General features: G+C 41.1%; 1 protein-coding gene across 1 annotated transcript in view; it reads left to right on the plus strand.

Annotated features, from left to right (window-relative positions):
* The window catches only part of LOC109895039 (protein kinase C-binding protein NELL1), a 435218-nt gene that overhangs the window by 178800 nt on the left and 236189 nt on the right, over positions 1 to 20229 (plus strand). Inside the window, exons 8-9 of the mRNA XM_020488694.2 lie at positions 2506 to 2640; positions 14779 to 14881. Coding sequence (XP_020344283.1) covers positions 2506 to 2640; positions 14779 to 14881 — 238 coding nt within the window. The remainder of the gene's footprint in view (positions 1 to 2505; positions 2641 to 14778; positions 14882 to 20229) is intronic.

Raw genomic sequence — 20229 nt, forward strand, 5'->3', positions numbered from 1 at the left:
TAGCAGAACTGGTGCATTTTAACACCAATTAACCCAGCCGTTTAAAAATGAATTCAGTATATGTTAATCTAGCAAACCAGGCAACTAAAAGCAACTTTATAAACAATATTTTTGATTTCTTTCTAGATTGTTTGAAGGTGTAAACGGTAAAGGGAAATGGTTTATTGCATAGTGGAGTCTTTTGTTTCGACATGTATATAGCAAGCTAGCTATCAGTCAACCTACCCCGGTGAAATCATCGACATGAATTTACCATATGTTTACTAATGCTGTATAAATTTGCTTTAAAGCAGTATCCAAATCCATCGGATTTAGTGATCACAAATAGTAGCCATTTCTAGGAAAATCAAAGTGTATAGTTCATACAAGAGGTTTTGTAGTGATTCCTATGTTGATGATGTAAATAATATTTTCTGGTCTATGGTGCGTAATGAGGAACAACCAGATGCTGCACTTGACACATTTATGAAATTGCTTATTCCAGTTACTAATAAGCATGAACCCATGAAGGAAACTGTTAAAACTGTTCAGACACCTTGGAGAAAAAATTGTATGGTTGAGAGGGATGAGGCTAAAGGAACACTTTAAAAAGAGCTGCAGTTAGTTTCAGAATGGGTGGCAAGGAATTAGTTAGTCCTAAATATTTACAAAACTAATATCATTGTATTTGGGAAACCCTAAAACCCTAAACCTCAACTAAGTCTTGTAATGAATAATATGGAAATTTAGCAAGTGACTAAACTGCTTAGAGTGACCCTGGATTGTAAACTGTCATGGTCAACACATGTTGATACTACAGTAGCTAACATGGGGAGAAGTTTGTCCATAATAAAGCACTGCTCTGCCTTCTTAAGAACACTATCAACATGGCAGGTCCTATGGACCCTAGTTTTGCCGCACCTGGACTACTGTCCAGTTGTGTGGACAGGTGACACTAACAGGGACTTAGGAAAATGACAATTGTCTCAGAACAGGGCAGCACGGCTAGCCCATATGTGTACACGGAGAGCTAACATTAATAAGATGTATGTCAATCTCTCATGGCTCAAAGTGGAAGAGAGATTGTCATCATCAATACTTGTTTTTGTAAGAAGTGTTGACAAGCTGAATGTATGGAGCTGTCTATTTAAACTACTAGCACACAGCTCAGACACCCATGCATACCCCAAAATACATGCGGACTGTACTACATACAGCCATGGTACTCTATTCCACATCAGGTAACTGATACAAGTAGAACAATCAGATAAAAAAACAGATAAAAATACACCTTAAGGAACAACGGGGACTGTGAAAAAACATACACACAGGTACAGACACGCCTACGCACACACACGGTAGCACATGCGCTCTACAGACACGTGCAATGTAATATTATTGTATATGGTGTATTAATGTTATATGATGTGCTGTTCTATATTTTGTTTAATGTGTAATGTAAGTGCCTTAATGTGTTTGGGAACCGGGAAGAGTAGCTGCTGCATTGGCCGCATCTAATGGGCATCCCTAATAAATAAATACAAAATATGTGCCTGTGTCCCAAATGATACCATATTCCCTTTTTAGTGCACTACTTTGACCAGGGCCCATTTTTGGGACTGAACCTAAATCATTGGAGCACATTCTTTCATAAGCACTGTGTGTTAGTAAGTTATATGCTGAGGGTACACTCCAGAAAATGCTGGCCCTGGGTAGATATTGAACAGAGCACACAGTGGGTTATTTTGACCAAGCCAGTTGGTTTGTGTTAATAACCCAACATATTTGGTTGTTTGTATTACCCCAAAATTTGTTAATTTAGCTATCAGCTGGATTTGTATTCACTTTTCATGCTGAGTTCACCTAGCACCTTTGTCTTTTTTTAAGGTATTCCATAGGTTATTTTCAGGAGGCATGACCTATTATGGGCGTGGCTTTCAGAAACATTTTTTTTTTGCCACCCGTGAGAGAAAATGTTTACGTTACGTTTGTACACTGCAAATTAATATTTCCCTTCAATATTTTTGCACATTATAATCTTTTAATATAACATTAATAACATTCATTTTTACATAATGTAACACAATGGTACAAAATGCAAAAGCTCTTAAAGAACTCATACACGTGTAAGCCTCATTAAAGTTACAAAAGTGTCATATCTCAACAAACCAGAATGAATAACCCAGCATCAACAACCCAACCTTAATATTTTTAAAGAAAACAACCCAACTAAGTGACATAATGGCTGCAACCCAGCAATTGGGTCATCCAAACCTCCCAGAATTTTGTAGAGTGTAGAATAAAGGTAGGACAACTAGAAATTAATAATGGATTTAATTCTGAAACACCGGGGGCTAAACACACACCAATGTCAATTTCTGTGTAGCCAGTTGTTTTAGCATTTTTTTGTCCTCTTGCTGGTTGAAGTGGACTATAGTGCTGCAATATTGAAATGGACTATGATGTGTATGTATCTGTGTGTGTGTGTGTGTGTGCGTTTGTGTGTGCTTGTGTGTGAGTCTCCAGCTGAACTACGCAGAGTCCAGGCTGACCCAGCTGGAGGGCTGCCGCTGTGACAGGACGTGCAGTGCCAACGGTGTGGACTACAGAGACAAAGAGCTGTGGGTGGAGCCAGAGAACTGCAGGAACTGCATCTGCATGGTGGGTATCCCACCCCATCACACAGATACAATGACTTTGTATCTTCTCCTCACAAAAGTCAATAGTTTCACCTCACACTAGTCAATTTGTGTGTTTTTGGGATATTCATGTCAGTTCAATTCACAAGATAAAAAAACATACAAATAATGATAATGAGGGGCAATAAACAATAGATAACATTATAAAACATAGAATGGCACCGGCGAGGATGGCTGCTGTTTTACAGGCTAATAACAAACTGTGCTATTTGGTTTGTTATTTCGCATTGTTTGTAACTCATTTTGTACATAATGTTGCTGCTACTATCTCTTATGACCAAAAAGAGCTTCTGGATATCAGAACAGAAATTACTCACCTCGAACTGGACAATATTTTTTAACTTAATGAGTCAAAGCAGTGCATCGGCAGGACAGAGCAGCTATGTCTGGCAAGACGAGGGGTGGGGGTGTGTGTCTATTTGTCAATAACTGCTGGTGTGCGATGTCTAATTTTAAAGAAGTCTCGAGGTATTGCTCGCCTGAGGTAGAATAACTCATGATAACCTGAAGACCACACTATCTGCCAAGAGAGTTCTCATCTATATTATTCGGAGCCGTCTATTTCCCACCACAAACCGATGCTGGAACTAAGGCCGCACTCAATGAGCTGTATAAGGCCATAAGCAAACAAGTAAATGCTCATCCAGAAGCGGTGCTCCTAGTGGCCGGGGACTTCAATGCAGGCAAACTTAAATCAGTTTTACCTCATTTCTACCAGCATGTCACATGTGCAACCAAGGGGAAAAAATCTCTATACCACCTTTACTCCACACACAGATGCATGCAAAGCTCTCCCATGCCCTCCATTTGGCAAATCTGACCATAATTATATCCTCCTGATTCCTGCTTACAAGCAAAAATGAAAGCATAAAGTGCCAATGATTCGTTCAATACGGAAGTGGTCAGATGACGAGGATGCTACGCTACAGGACTGTTTTGCTAGAGAGACTAGAACATGCACCGGGATTCATCCAATGGCATTGAGTAGTATACCACCTCAGTTACCGGCTTCATCAATAAGTGCATCGACGACGTCGTCCCCACAGTGACCATACATACATTTCCCAACAAGAAGCCATGGATTACAGGTAACAACCGAACCGAGCTAAAGGCTAGAGCTGCCGCTTTCAAGAAGCGGGACACTAATCCGGACACTTATAAGAAATCCCGCTATGCCCTCAGACGAACCATCAAACAGGCAAAGTGTCAATACAGGACTAAGATAGAATCCTACTACACCAGCTTTGACGCTCTTCGGATGAGGCAGGATTTGAAAACTATTATGGACTACAAAGGGAAACCCAGACGCGATATGCCCAGTATTGCCCAGTGTCTACCAAACGAGGATTATTGACTTTTATGCTCACTTCAAGGCAGGAAGCACTGAAGCATGCATGATAGCACCAGCTTTACCGGACAACTGTGTGATCACGCTCTCCATTGCTGATGTGAGGAAGACCTTTAAACAAGTAAACATTCACAAAGTCACGGGGACAGATGGTTTACCAGGACATGTACTCAAAGCATGCGCTGATCAACTGGCAAGTGTCTTCACTGACATTTTCAATCTCTCCCTTACCGAGTCTGTAATATCTACATGTTTCAAACAAGAAAGCAAAGGTAACCAGCCTAAATGATTACTGCCCCATAGCACTCACGTCGGTAGCCATGAAGTGCTTTGAAAGGCTGGTCAGGGCTCACATCATCCCGGAAACGCTAGACCCACTCCAATTCGCATATCGCCCCAACATATCCACAGATGATGCAATCTCAATCGCTCTCCACACTGCCCTTTCCCACCTTGGCAAAAGGAACTCATATTTGAGAAGCTGTTATTTGATTAAAGGTCAGTGTTCAACACCATAGTGCCCACCAAGCTCATCACAAAGCTAAGGACCCTGGGACTGGGCACCTCCCTCTGCAACTGGATCCCGGACTTCCTGATGGACCGCCCACTAGTGGTAAGGGTAGGTAACAACACATCTGTCAAGCTGATCCTCAACACTGGGTTCCCTCAGGGGTGTGTGCTTAGTCCCCTCCTGTGCTCCCTGTTCACCCATGACTCTAACAGCATCATTAAGTTTGCTGACGACAGTTTGCTGACGACACAAGAGTGTTAGTCCTGATCACCAACAACAAAGCCTATAAGGAGGAGGTCAGATACCTGACCGTGTGGTGCCAGGACAAAAACCTCTCCTTCAATGTGAGCAAGACAACAGGCCCCCATTAACATCGACAGGGTTGCAGGTCGAGAGTTTCTAGTTCCTTGGTGTCCACATCACCTAGGAACGTACATGGATATATATAATAATATAATTTATATTTGACATTCTTCAAAGTAACCAAAAAATAATTTGAGATTTGAGATTTTTCAAAGTAGCCACCCTTTGCCTTGATGACAGCTTTGCACACTCTTGGCATTCTCTCAACCAGCTTCACCTGGAATGCTTTTCCAACCGTCTTGAAGGTGTTCCCACATTTGCTGTGAACTTGTTGTCTGATTTTACGGTCCAACTCATCCCAAACCATCTCAATTTAGTTGAGGTTGGGTGATTGTGGAGTCCAGGGCATCTGATGTTGCACTACATCACTGTCCTTCTTGGTAAAATAGCCCTTACACAGCCTGGAGGTGTGTTGGGTCATTGTCTTGTTGAAAACAAATGATAGTCCCACTTAGCCCAAACCAGAAGGGATGGCATATAGCTGCAGAATGCTGTGGTAGCCATGCTGGTTAACCTCTCTAGGGTTTGTGGGACACTAGCGTCCCATCTGGCCAACATCCAGTGAGGTTGCAGAGCCAAATTCATTTACAGAATTGTTCATTATAAAAATTCATAAAACAAAACATATTTTACATAGGTTAAAATATTAACTTCTTGTTAAATCAACCACAGTGTCATATTTATAAAATGCTTTTCGGCGAAAGCATCCCTAGCCCAGAACATACCTAGCCCAGAACATTGCCCAGTTGACAAATTATTACAAATGGTACCAGCCAAGCAGAAGCGTTACAAAACTCAGAAATAGAGAAAAAACTCTGTCACGTTAGGGTCCACTCGTTCAAACTGGTCTTACTCCCTCATTTATAAGAATACAAGCCTGAAACTATTTCTAAAGACTGTTGACATCTAGTGGAAGCCATATGAACAGCAAATGAAGTCCTAAGTCAATGGATACTGTAATGGCATTGAATAGAAAACTACAAAACCCCCAAAAACGACTTCCTGAATGGATTTTTTTCAGGTTTTTGCCTGCTAAATCAATTATTTCATACTCACATACACTATTTTAACAGTTTTGGAAACTTTAGAGTGTTTTCTATCCACATTTACCAGTTATATGCATATCATATCTTCTGGGCCCGAGGAGCAGGCCGTTTAATTTGGGCATGCTTTTCATCAAAAATTCAGAATGCTGCCCCCTACCCTAGAGAGGTGTGCCTTGAATTCTAAGTAAATCACAGACAGTGTCACCAGCAAAGCACCCCCACACCATAACACCTCTTCCTCCATGCTGTACGGTGTGGAAATACACATGCAGAGATTATCCGTTCACCTACACAGCGTCTCACAAAAACACGGTGGTTGGAAGAAAACATCACAAATTTGGACATCGGACCAAAGGACACAATTTCCACCATTCTAATGTCCATTGCTCATGTTTCTTGGCCGAAGCAAGTCTCTTCTTCTTATTCGTGTCCTTTAGTAGTGTTTTTTTTTGTTGCAGCATTTCAACCATGAAGGCCTGATTAACACATTCTCCTCTGAACAGTTGATGTTGAGATCTGTATATTACTTCAACTCTCTGAAGCATTTACTTGGGCTGCAATTTCTGAGGCTGGTAACTCTAATGAACTTACCATCTGCAGCAGATGTAACTCTGGGTCTTCCATTATTGTGGCGGTCCTCATGAGAGGCAGTTTCATCATTGTGCTTGATGGTTTTTGCATCTGCACTTGAAGAAACTTTCAACGAAACTTGAAATTGTTCATATTGACTGACCTTTCTGTCATAAAGTAATGATGGACTGTCATTTCTCTTTTCTTATTTGAGCTGTTCTTGCCATAATATGGACTTGGTCTTTTACCAAATAGGGCTATCCCCCCCTTCCTTGTCACAGCACACCTGATTAGCGCCAATGCATTAAACTCTAGTGACACCACATCCCGTGAACGGGACCGTTGTCATCATCTGACACTAATTAGAATAACGCAACAGGCATAAATATTACTAGAAAATATTCCTATTCATAAAAATTGTTAATCACCCTGTCATCTCAGATTTTCAAAATATGCTTTACAACCAAAGCTAGACAAGCATTTGTGTAAGTTTATCAATAGCCTAGCATAGCATTTTGTCTATCTAGCAGCAGGTAACTTGGTCACGGAAATCAGAAAAGCAATCAAATTGAGTTTACCTTTGATGAGCTTCAGATGTTTTCACTCACGAGACTCCCAGTTAGATAGCCAATGTTCATTTTTCCAAAAATATTATTTTTGGAGGCAAAATAGTGCCGTTTGTTCTTCACGTTTGGCTAAGAAATCGACCGGAAATTATGGTCACGAAAACACCGAAAAATATTCCAAATTAGCTCCATAATATTGACAGAAACATGGCAAACGTTGTTTATAATCAATCTTCAAGGTGTTTTTCACCGGGACAATTTCTTTTTCAGTAGGACCGATTGGAATAATGGCTACCTCTGTATTTTACGCGAGAGTCACTCTGAGAGTCATCAGGTGACCACTTACACACACAATGTAGCCGCTTACGGGTATTCTTCAACATAAATGCATAAAACTACGTCACAACGCTGTAGACACCTTGGGGAATACGTAGAAAAAGTAATCTGGTTGAATGCCCATTCACTGCTCAATAGGGACGCATTGGAACGCAGAGCTTTCAAAGCATGAGGCACTTCCGGATTGGATTTTTCTCAGGCTTTCGCCTGCAATATCAGTTCTGTTATACTCACAGACAATATTTTTTCAGTTTTGGAAACTATAGAGTGTTTTCTATCCTAAGCTGTCAATTATATGCATATTCTAGCATCTTGTCCTAACAAAATATCTTGTTTTCTTAGGGTACGTTATTTTTCCAAAAATGAAAATACTGCCCCCTAGTCACAAAAGGTTTTAAGAAGGAAAGAAATTCCATAAATTAACTTTTAAGAAGGAACACCTGTTAATTGAAATGCATTGCAGGTGACTACCTCATGAAGCTGGTTGAGAAAATGCCAAGAGTGTGCAAAGCTGTCATCAAGGAAAAGGGTGGCTATTTGAAGAATCTCAAATATAAAATATATTTAGATTTATTTAACACTTTTTGTGGTTAATACATGATTCCATATGTGTTATTTCAAAGTTTTGATAAGTTCACTATTATTCTACAATGTTGAAAATAGTAAAACTTTTCTTTTAAACGAATGAGTAGGTGTTCTAAAACTTTTGAACGGTCGTGTATATACTGGACGGTGTCAAAGGAAGACCCCAAAAATATTCTTTATTTCTCTATTCTCCATTTCCTCCCAAAGCTAATGGGCTTAATTGTGTCCACAACAAGGACAATGGAATAGGTTTCAATATGATATAATTAGACAATGTAATATACTAAAATAGGATATAAACTAATATGGAGAACAGGCTCTCTCGCGCTCGCTCCCTCGCTCGCTCTCATTTTTTAAATGTAGTTGTTGTGGTAGAATTAAGTATATTGTTTTTCGACCCACATGGGGACGCCGTCCCTGTCACTTTGGCACGGTTTTAGGTGTGTTGCTGAAGCTACTGTCACTGTGGAGGAGTTTCTGGTTGCCGTAGGAGAGAAGGTAGGATATGAGAATGTTGCTTATTCGTCACTGATGAATAAAGCGGTGGTGTTTTTTCTTAAATAAGAGCGCCTTGTTGATCGTATGGTTGAGCATGGCGTACTTCTCAAAGGAATGTTTATTCAAGTTACACCGCTTTTTTCTCCGTCAACAAGGGTAATGGTTTCGAATGTACCACCGTTTATTCCCAATGAGTTATTGCGGTTTGGGAAGTTCGCAAGTTCAATTAAGATTGTCCCATTGGGTTGCGAACACTCAGCTTTGAAACTGGTTATGTCGTTTCGGCGACAGGTGTTTATGTTTTTGGACTCACCGGAGCAGACTTTGGAGTTATCGTTTAAAGTCAGGTGTGACAACAGACTGTATATGGCTCATGCTAGTACGGGTAGTCAACAGTGTTTTGAGTGTGGTGATGTTGGCCATAAGCGACATGCTTGCCCGAAAAGGGAGAAGGCAGAGGGAAGATCGCAGGTGGTCCTCGTAACGCCTGGGCCCACTGATGTAGGGAGCGGTGGGCCGACAGCGGTAGAGCAGCCACAAGCACTTGTTGCTGAGAAACAAGTTGTCTATGTTGAGGGCACGGAGTAGCAACTGGTACCAGGGGGAAATGTTATGCAGCAGAAAAATATTGTTGTTGAAGGTAAGGATGGATCTGAAGAGCCATTTCCTCAGACTAATGAGGAGGTGCCCAGTATGAGTGCTGGGGTACAGGGGGTGGGGTCATGTGGAGCTAATCTTCCAGGTAGTGGAGATGCCCACTATGAGTAATGGGGTACAGGAGGTGGTTCAGGTGGGGCTAGTCTCCCAGGTAGGGGAGGAGATGCCTGGTACGAGTGGTGGGGTGCAAGTGGGGACTGTTGAGAGGGATTTGGTAGAAGGGATTCAGGGGTCTGTGGCCTCCATTGAGGAGGTTTGGGAGAAGGATATGGATATCTCTATTGATAAGATAGCAGCTGGTGATGACTCAATTTACAATCAAGCGGAGGTAAATGGGTTCCTGGATCAGACTTTTGGGAAATCTGTCAAATTGGCAGATTTTTTTTATGTTGATAAGTTTGTGAGGTCAGCTGTGATGTTACAGAAGACGGTGGGGTTAGACCAGTTGAGTGAGAAGAAGCGTTTTTGCTTGAGGAAATTTGTTTCAGCTGTCACAGCAGCAAAAGGTAGTGGGAAATGTGGTCCGGTTAAGAGAAAATGTAACAATGATGATGATCATGCCTCATAGGGTGACTTTTTTCTTTTTGGTTTCTCTGTGGTTTCTTCTGCTTTTCCATATGGAGGTACTAATGGTAGGCTCTCTCAATATTAATGGGGGAATGGACAGGAATAAGAGGGCTTGGGTATTTGAAATAATAAAACAGAAAAGGCTTAATGTAGTTTTTCTACAGGAGACACAGTGATGAGGCTAACGAGATTGACTGGAGTATGTGGTGGGTGGTCATGGTACTAATTTCAGTGCTGGGGTGGCAATCTTGTTTTCCTCAGGCTTAGGGGTGACTGTGGTATCTACAACAGAGGTTGTCAAGGGTTGGGTTTTATTGGTCAAGGCGGATGTTTTGGGTTTTATGTTTTTTTTTAAATGTTTATGCTCTTAATGAGGGTACAGAGCGTATTGCTGTACTTGATCAAATACAGGAAACCTTAAGACAGTGTGACCAAGAGGGGTGTGTGGTTTTAGGGGGGGGACTGGAACTGTACAGTGGATGTTACTGTTGATCACACTGCTGAAGAACCTCACCTGCGGTCAGCCACTTGTCTGTCTGGTTTATTAACTGAGGTTGAGCTTTCTGATGTGTGGAGAGTAAGGAATGCAAGAGTTAGCAGTACACATGGCTAAAAGTTTTAATGAAGGTTGTGTCAGTGCAGCAAGGTTAGACAGGTTTTATGTTTCTAAGCAATACTGTAGTAGGGTTGGAAATAAAATTACTCCTGTGGGTTTCTCTGATCACCATATTGTTACTGTTCATATTCACTTGTCCTGTCCACTGGTATTTTAATGTTAAGTTGTTACATGATGTCATGTTTTGAGAAAGGTTTTTGTTGTTTTGGGAAAAATGGAGGGTTACAAAAGGGAATTTTGAGTCCTTGAGACAATGGTGGGAGGTTGGGATGGCCCAAATACGATTGTTTTGTCAACAGTATACTGCCCTGTCTTGTATTGAAGTTAAAGAGACTATCAGGGCCCTTGAACAGGACATCAAATCTATTGAATTGAAGTTGCTCACTCAGAATGACCCTGGACTAGTTATGAACTTACAGGACAAGAGACATGAACTGAGGTCATTTCTACATGAAAGAGCAAATGGTGCCTTGATTAGGTCTCGTTTTGCTAACCTCAAGGATATGGATGCTCCTTGCGCTTTTCTATTAAACCTAGGACAGTCGACATTGCAACGTTAACAGATGGTTTGCCTTCGTCTCCCTGATGGGAAGGTGACCACGGATGACAGTGAAATGTGCCAACATGCTGTGGATTTTTACTCTGCCCTCTATAAGGCGGAGGATTGTGATTCTCTGTGTACTGAACCGTTGTTAAATGGACTTCCTCAATTGGGCCCTGAGCAGAGAGTTGCTTTGGACTCTAACATTACTCTGCAGGAGCTGTCCACAGCAGTAATGCAGCTCTCAACAGGCCGAGCACCTGGAATCGATGGTTTACCATCTTAGTTTTATATGCACTTTTGGGGGTCTATTTGGGAGGATTTTTATGAAGTGGTTTGTGAATCTTTTCATGAGGGTTCTCTTCAAGTATCCCGTCAAAGTGTGGTGCTTTCATTGTTGCAAAAATGGGAGATTTGGCTCTTGTAAAAAATTGGTGACCTGTTGCATTGCTGTGCGCAGAATATAAAATTGTATCTAAATGTCTTTCAAACAGGTTGAAAGAGTATCTGGGGCTGTTGACTGCTGTATTGTTGATAACTTGTTTCTAATAAGAGAGGTTTTAGACATTTGTAAACTGTCTGATGTAAATGTGGGTTTACTTTCTTTGGATCAGGAGAAGACCTTTGATTGTGTGGATCACCAGTACTTGTTCAAAACAATGAAAGCCTTTGGGTTTGGGGATGTGTTCTTGTCTTGGATGAGTTTACTGTATGCTGGGGCCTCATGTGTGGTGAAGGTGGGGGGTGGTTTGAGTTGACCCATCCTTGTCAAAAGTGGCATCAGGCAGGGATGCCCAATTTCAGGGCAGTTATATTGTCTGGCAATTGAACCAATGCTTAGTTTTTTAGGAGCGAGGCTTACTGGTTTCTCTGTGCCAGGAGTAATGAAAGGTCCCATGATAGCACTGTCTGCGTATGCAGATGATGTGACAGTTTTTATTCAGACGGGGTCCGCACTACGGTTAACAGGGGGGCTTCAGTGGGGCAGAGATGGGATGAAGCCTTTGTTTTGTTTTTCTAGGCTCTGATGTATTTCAGAAAAAGAACTGGGAGGGTGTAGTGGACAAAGTGTGTGCCAGACTGTCAAGTTGGAAATGGGTGCTACCCCAGCTGTCTTATAGGGGAAGGGTACTGGTAGCTAATAATCTTGCTGCCTCTACCCTGTGGCAGACTAATGATTTTACAGCCACCTCATACAAGAGCTTCAGAGGACCCTTGTCAATTTCTTCTCGTCTGGACAACACTGGATTAAAGCTGCAGCCCTGTACCTGCCACTGCACGAGGGTGGGCAAGGCCTGGTGGACATTTCTTCCAGGATCTTGGCTTTCCGGCTTCAAGCAGCCCAGAGACTGTTGTACAGTGACGGTTCTAGCTTGGTTGACACAGCCAACACATTGATGAGGAGAGTGGGCTGTTTGGGTTTAGACAAGCACCTTTACCTCTTAAAGCTGTAGGGGGGTGATTTGTCTAACCTGACTCCATTTTATGAGTCTGTTATGCATGCTTGGAGAGTTCTTGTCAAGTCCTTTAAGGCCGGCACACCACCAGGGATGTGGCTTGTTGAATAACCTCTTTTTTACCACACTGCCATCCAGTCCCGTACTCTGGGTTCAGGCAGCCTACGTTCATGCCTGTTAGGTGTGGGGTGTACTAAGCTGGGTCATCTGATGCGGAGCAGGAGCAGATCGTTAAGTCTGAAACTCTGGCACATCTGTTTATACAGTGTCCCAGGTTGGTTGGGATGATTGACCTGATCACTTCTTTGTTCTCAGCTTTGGTGGAGGTTTTCTCTCCCCAACTGTTTATATTTGGGCTAAAGTACAGGTTTAGTCGAAGGGGTGTAGTTATTTTGCTTAATTTTGTGTTAGGGGCAGCTAAATTAACAATATGGAATACCCGAAAGAACAGTATTCGGGGACAGAGGTCTGTGGATGTGGTGGGAATGCTGGAGGGAGTGTTGGCAATGAGACTGCTGGTTTAGTTTGCCATTTACAAACTGGTTAACAATATTGATCTGTTTATGAGTATATGGGGTATTCAGAGTCTGTTGTGTGCAGTTACCGTGGAGGAGGATTTGGTGCTGTGTTTTTAATTGATGTGTAACTATGGTTTTGTAGTGTTGTGTTTTTATTGTGTTGTGGGATTATTTAAAACTCTATCCCTCTCTCTCGCTCTCTCTCTCTGTCTCTGTGTGTGTACTCTGTTTTTTTGTTGATGCTTTCCAATGTACCAAGTAATTATCTTTTTGTTTTCTCATGATTTGGTTGGGTCTAATTGTGTTGCTGTCATGGGGCCAGTTTGTGAGCAGAGTCCCCGTACCAGCTGGCAGAGGGTACTCTTTCCAGGTTCATCTCTCTGTAGGTGAGGACTTTGTTATGGAAGGTTTGAGAATCACTTCTTGCAGGTGTTTGTCACATGTTGTGAATTTTTGGTATTTTGATATTTTTAGCAAGATCCTATTTGGAATGTCAAATTTTATGTTATTTTTGATAGAGCAGAAGTCCTTCTTGCATCGTCTCTCAGATCGTTCACAGCTTCGTGGAAGTTATCTGTGGTGCTGATGTTTAGGCTGAGGTATGTATCGTTTTTGTGTGATCTATGGCAACACTGTTTAGGTGGAATTTGTGTTCATGGTCCTGGCATCTGGACCTTTTTAGGAAAACCATTATTTTTGTCTTACTGAGATTAACTGTCTGGGCCAAAGTCTGGCAGAAGATTTAGTTAATGCTGCAGGCCCTCTTTGGTTGGGGACAGAAGCACCAGACCATGTGCAAACAGTAAACATTTAATTTTAGACTCTAGTAAGGTGAGGCCGGGTGCTGCAGACTGTTCTTGTGCCCTCACCAGTTCATTGATATAAATGTTGAAGAGGGTGGGGCTCAAGCTGCATCCCTCTCTCACCCCCTGGCCCTGAGGAAGGAAATTTGTGTTTTTTTATCATATTTTTACTGAACACTTGCTGTTTGTGTACATGGATTTTCTAATGTTGAAAATATATACATATATAGGGCTGGTAATCAAGGAGGTGATGGAGTCCAGGTGAGTGTCATATTGCGCTAATGAGCGTAATAATGGTGACAGGTGTGCACCATAACGAGCAGCCTGGTGACCTAGAGGGAGCAAATTTGACAGCCCCCAAGACGAGACAGAGCTGAATTTTCTTTGAAACTGTGACAGATATTTTGACATAAGAAATTAATTGTTTCCCAAAATTATACCACAATTTGAAGATTTAGATAACTTTAATGATGAACACAAACTTAAATACATACTTGGTGAAAAAACAAAATGCTGTGTTTTAGCAGCCAAATGTGTGGCCTCCTGCCACAACCTGAGGGACAGCCAATGAGAAGTATGGTGTGATTACTCATTATTGTTCTTATTATTATTTGTTATAATTGCTGTTAATATGAGTATCACTATCATTATTATTGCTTAATTACAAACAGTCTAGTATATTCCTGTCTTTGAGAGAGAGAGAGAGAGAGAGAGAGAGAGAGAGAGAGAGAGAGAGAGAGAGAGAGAGAGAGAGAGAGAGAGAGAGAGAGAGAGAGAGAGAGAGAGAGAGAGAGAGAGAGAGAGAGAGAGAGAGAGAGAGAGAGAGAGAGAGAGAGAGAGAGAGAGAGAGAGAGAGAGAGAGGAAAAAAAAAACACCATGATTTCCTGCTATGAGCCTATTACAGAGTCTGGTTTTTATGATAGAGTTTGATTATGTGATTTGCACAAATAACAGATGAGGACTGATAAATAAGGACATGAGTTTTGAATGCAGTATGTTTTTGTCTGTCTGTTTTACACTCATCTTGTTGGAAGTGCCAAAGACACGGGCACACACTGGGATGTTAGAGCTCTGTAATGCTATCTGTTTGTTTTAGGGTAATCTTTTGTCTCTTCAGAATGGAGTGGTGGAGTGTCGCAGGATATTCTGTCCCCCTGCCAACTGCTCAGAGGACTCTCTTCCCGTGCATGTGGTGGGCACCTGCTGCAAGAAATGCAGACGTGAGTACTGTCATCATGCCTCGATCACAGAGTGAGGAGACAATGTGCTAGAGCACGGCACTCACATGGGTCAAGTGCTAGGCTGTGTATAGTTTGAGAATAGGGACAGTGTGTCCAGGGGAGTTGTTATTGTTTTAAAGTGTGGCACATTCTTAGAAAAAACGTTTAGATTTATACGCCTTGACTTATTTCACATTTTGTTGTGTTACAGCCTGAATTTTAAATAGTTCAAATGTAGATTTTGTTTTACTGATCTACACACAGTACCCCATAATGTCAAAGTGGAATTTTTTAAAATAATAAAACATTTAAAGCTGAAATGTCTTTAGTAAATAAGTATTCAACCCTTTGTTATGGCAAGCCTAAGTATGTTCAGGAGTAAAAATGTGCTAAACAAATCACGTTGGATGGACTCATTTGGTGTTCAATAATAGTAGTTAACATGACTTGTTTAATGGCTACCCCATCTCTGTACCCCACACATACAATTATCTGTAAGGTCTCTCAATCAATACTCATTTTTACTGGGCTCTACTCATATAGAACACACACACACACCTACACATATTTGGGACTAAAAATTAGCTCCACCTCGAACTTCAACCTGTCCATGAATGAACTGAGAGACAAAGCAAGAAGGGCTTTCTATGCCATTAAAATATATATTAAATTAGACACACCAATTAGGATCTGGCTCAAAATATTCAAATCAATAATATAACAAATTGCACCATATGGCAGCGAAATGTGGGTCCGCTTACAAAACAAGAATTTGACCAATTGTACAAACACCCAATTGAAACGCTGCATACGCTGAGAAAAACTCCAATCAATGCATGCAGAGCAGAATTAGGTCAATTCCCTCTTCTCAATATCCAAAAAAAGAGCCAACAAATGCTATAATCATTTAAAAACAAGTGACCCCCTACATATAAAGCCCTCGACTGCAAGAGGTGACCATAGAGAAGCAGCTGGTCCAATCAAACAAAGCCTCAAGAAAGCACTCAGAAAATCTGACCCAACCAAATGATTACAAATCCAAATAAAAAATGCATCACCTATTGGAGAAACCAGTAAACCAGTAAAGTAAACTTCAATGCTATTTGGCTCTAAACAAACAGTACACGGTGGCAGACTATCTAACCACTGTAACGGATAGAAAACTGAGGAAAACACTATGTACAGACACAATGAGCACAGCCTGGCCATAGGGACCAGTTGTCTGGTTTCATAATAAGTTAATCGACTCATTTGGTGTTCAATAACAGTGGTTAACACTATTTTTTTTATGGATACCCCATCTCTGTACCCCACACATACAGGACCCCCTGTAAGGACCCTCAATCGAGTATTTTGTTTCAAGCACATTCAACCACAAAGACCAGGGAGATGTTTTAATGCCTCAAAAAGAAGGGCACAGATTGGTAGATATGTAAAAATAGGCAAAACACTTAATATCCCTTTGAGCATGGTAAAATTATTAATTACACTTTGGATATTGTATCAATACACCCAGTTACTACACAGATACAGGTGTTCTTCCTCACTCAGTTGCTGGAGAGGAAGGAAACAGCTCAGAGTTTCCATGAGGCCAATGGTGATTTTAAAACAGTTACAGAGTTGTGAAATTAGAAAACTGAGGATGGATCAACAACATTAAAGTTACTCCACAATTACTAACCTAAATGACAGAGTGAAAATAATGAAGCTTGTACAGAATGAAAATATTCCAAAACATAAATCCTGTTTTCAACCATGCACTTAAAGATGCACTATGCAGAAATCACTCTGCCATTTCCTGGTTGCTAAAATTCTAATAGTCTGCCTAATTTCAATATATATGACTGAACAAGGAAGTATAGTGTAGAGAATTATTGTACCATCCAACCCATTGTGAAATATATTTTCAATAACCACAAACATTGTATTTTCAGCTGTTTGAAGCTGGTGTACAAAACAAACTGAAAATAAAAGACACAAAAACAAAACTTTAAAATGGAAACATAGAAATAGCGCAAATAAAACAGACTCTTCTTACACTTGCTTTCAATAAGCTTTACAGTGGCTTGTGAGAAGTATTCACCCCTCTTGGCATATTTCGTATCTTGGGGTATGTCTCTATAAGATTGGCACATCTAGCCACTGGGATTGCTACCCATTCTTCAAGGCAAAACTGCTCCAGCACCATCAAGTTGGATGGGTGGAGCTGGTGTAAAGCAATTTTTAGGTCATACCACAGATTCTCAATTGGATTGAGGTCTGAGCTTTGACTAGGCCATTCCAAGACATTTAAACGTTTCCCCTTAAACCACTCGAGTATTGCTTTAGCAGTATGCTTCGGGTCATTGTCCTGCTGGAAGGTGAACCTCCGTCCTAGTCTCAAACCTCTAGAAAACATGAAACAGGTTTCCCGCAAGAATCTCCCTGTATTTAGCACCATCCATCAATTCCGACCAGTTTCTCATTCTCTGCCGATGAAAAACATCCCCACAGCATGATGCCGCCACCACCATGCTTCACTTTGGGGATGGTGTTGTCATGACGTTGGCCTCTTTGGGTATAGCAAGCCCCATCCCCCTCTCCCTGCCTCCCCCTTTCCTCCTTCAACTAGGTTGCTGTGGTCAGAGAGATGTCGTAAATTCCTGAGGATCTCCTCATGGATACACAGTGTAGAGAGAGTACATTTTCATAGAGAACAAAGCAATTCCTTCCACCTCACAGAACTTGAGGTACGAACAAATTTCATGTTCCGAAGAAAGTATAAAAGATCGGTGAAGAATCCAGCTACGAACTGGTCCATTTGTCACAACTTGGGGAAGCTCATGGGAGACGGTGTGGCCACATTACCATAACGCTGTTTATATAATAGCCTCAGATATGAGGTTTACATCTAATTGTTGAATAAGATGAATGAGTGAGCATGATACTGTTTGTATAATTGTGTAATATTATTTTGGACTGTTTAATGAAGAAAAATAAAATTCCCTTTTGATTTGAACTAAATCAGAGGAACGTCCCTGAGCCCAGTCAGGCTCCTGGGACAGCCCTTTTTCGGCCCTTCTGAATAAAACCCCCACTCGTGTTTTTGATCAGCAGAACGAGCTTACCTCAATTACGAGATGGCTAAAGGTTGCAGACCATGTTTTTCTCCATTAGAGGAGACAAAGGTTGTAGACCATTGCTGAATCTTTTAACCATACCACGTGGTTAAACTCTTAGACTATCGATACCAACAGAATAAGAACAAGTCTTTGATATGAATTACTAGTCTGCAGCTAGGAATTCAGTGTCATTGAACATGAAGGACGACAACCGCCGAAACATCCACTCTATAACAAATGAATGAATGTCACTCTGAACTATCCCATATAACCACGGCGGAGAGAGAGGGGGAGAGAGACGGACAATTCTTCAAAATAAACAAACTTTTCACCAGCGATCAAGACGACACACTGAGCGTAAATATATATATTGATTGCAATTGTTCCCGAATGAGTGAGCGTTCATGTGCAAAGGATTAGCATTTCAATTGTTATAATTATCACTCTGTTGTGACTTCTTAGTTGACCCCCACTCCCCTTTTGTCTAACAAGCCAAAATGCCGGTTTAGCCCACTAGGGCACATTCTCCTATCATTTCATGTAACCATTTTTGTTTGTTTATGCATTTCTGTGAATTACTTAGTTAGCAATAAATAAATTATATAAGACAATTGATGTATGGATGACTCATAGTGAAGACTGGGTTTGTGCAGATAATTACGGTGAAGACTGGGCTTCCTAGTAATTACGGTTGCATGATTAATCAGTCTAATCGCGTAATACTAATTACAGAGAATCTTTGATAAAAACTATGTCTTCAGTTTACTGATAGTAAAGACACGTCAGTGTACTCGGGGTGATGTGAGGTGTTGGGTTTGCACCCACATAGTGTTTTCCTTGATGGAAAAAAGCTCAATTTTAGTCTCATCTGACCAGAGTACCTTCTTCCATATGTTTGGGGAGTCTCCCACATGCCTTTTGGCGTACACCAAACGTGTTTGCTTATTTCTTCTTTAAGCAAATGGCTTTTTTTCTGTCCACTCTTCCGTAAAGCCCAGCTCTGTAGAGTGTACAGCTTAAAGTGGTCCTATGGACAGATACTCCAATCTCTGCTGTGGAGCTTTGCATCTCCTTCAGGGTTATCTTTGGTCTCTTTGTTTACCTATCTGATTAATGCCCTCCTTGCCTGGTCCGTTTTGGTGGGCGGTCCGAGTTTTGGTGGGTGGCCATCTCTTGGCAGGTTTGTTGTGGTGCCATATTCTTTCCATTTTTTAATAATGGGTTTAATGGTTCTCGGTGGGATGTTCAAAGTTTCAGATATTTTTTTTATAACCCAACCCTGATCAGTTCTTCTCCACAACTTTGTCCCTGACCTGTTTGGAGAGCTTCTTGGTCTTCATAGTGCCGCTTGCTTGGTGGTGCCCCTTGCTTAGTGGTGTTGCAGATTCTGGGGCCTTTCAGAACAGGTGTGTATATATACTGAGATCATGTGACAGATCATGTGACACTTAGATTGCACACAGGTGGACTTTATTTAACTAATTATGTGACATCAGAAGGTAATTGGTTACACCAGATCTTATTTTGGGGCTTCCTAGCAAAAGGGGTGAATACATATGTATGCACCACTTTTCCGTTTTTTTCCCCTATTTTTTAAAAACAAATTTTATTTTATTTGACTTCACCAATTTGGACTTTCGTGTATGTTCATTACATGAAATCCAAATATAAACCCATTTATATTACAGGTTGTAATGCAACAAAATAGGAAAGACGCCAAAGGGGTGAATACTTTTGCAAGGCACTGTAAAGTAATACTACAACTCTTTGTCCTGAATAAAAAGCGTTATGTTTGGGGCAAATCCAACACAACACATCACTGAGTACCGCTCTTCACATTTTCAATCATGGTTGTGGCTTCATCGTGTTATGGGTATGCTTGTCATCGGCAAGAACTAGGGAGTTTTTTTAATGGAATACAACTATAAGCACAAGTGAAATCCTAAAGGCAAACCTGGTTCAGTCTGTTTTCCAACAGACACTGGGAGACAAATTCACCTTTCAGCAGGACAAGGCCAAATCTACACTGGAGTTGCTTACCAAGATGACACTGAATATTCACAAGTGGCCTACAGTTTTGAATTAAATCGTTTTGAAAATCTATGGCATGACTTTAAAATGGCTTTCTAGCAATGATCAACTATTAAGATGACAGAGCTTGAAGAATTTCAAAATGGACAAATATTGTACAATCCAGGTGTGCAAAGCTCTTAGGGCCAGATCCCAACTTCAGAATGTATGACTTTC

Source organism: Oncorhynchus kisutch, linkage group LG8 (genome assembly GCF_002021735.2).
Source record: "Oncorhynchus kisutch isolate 150728-3 linkage group LG8, Okis_V2, whole genome shotgun sequence".
Lineage (NCBI taxonomy): Eukaryota > Metazoa > Chordata > Actinopteri > Salmoniformes > Salmonidae > Oncorhynchus > Oncorhynchus kisutch.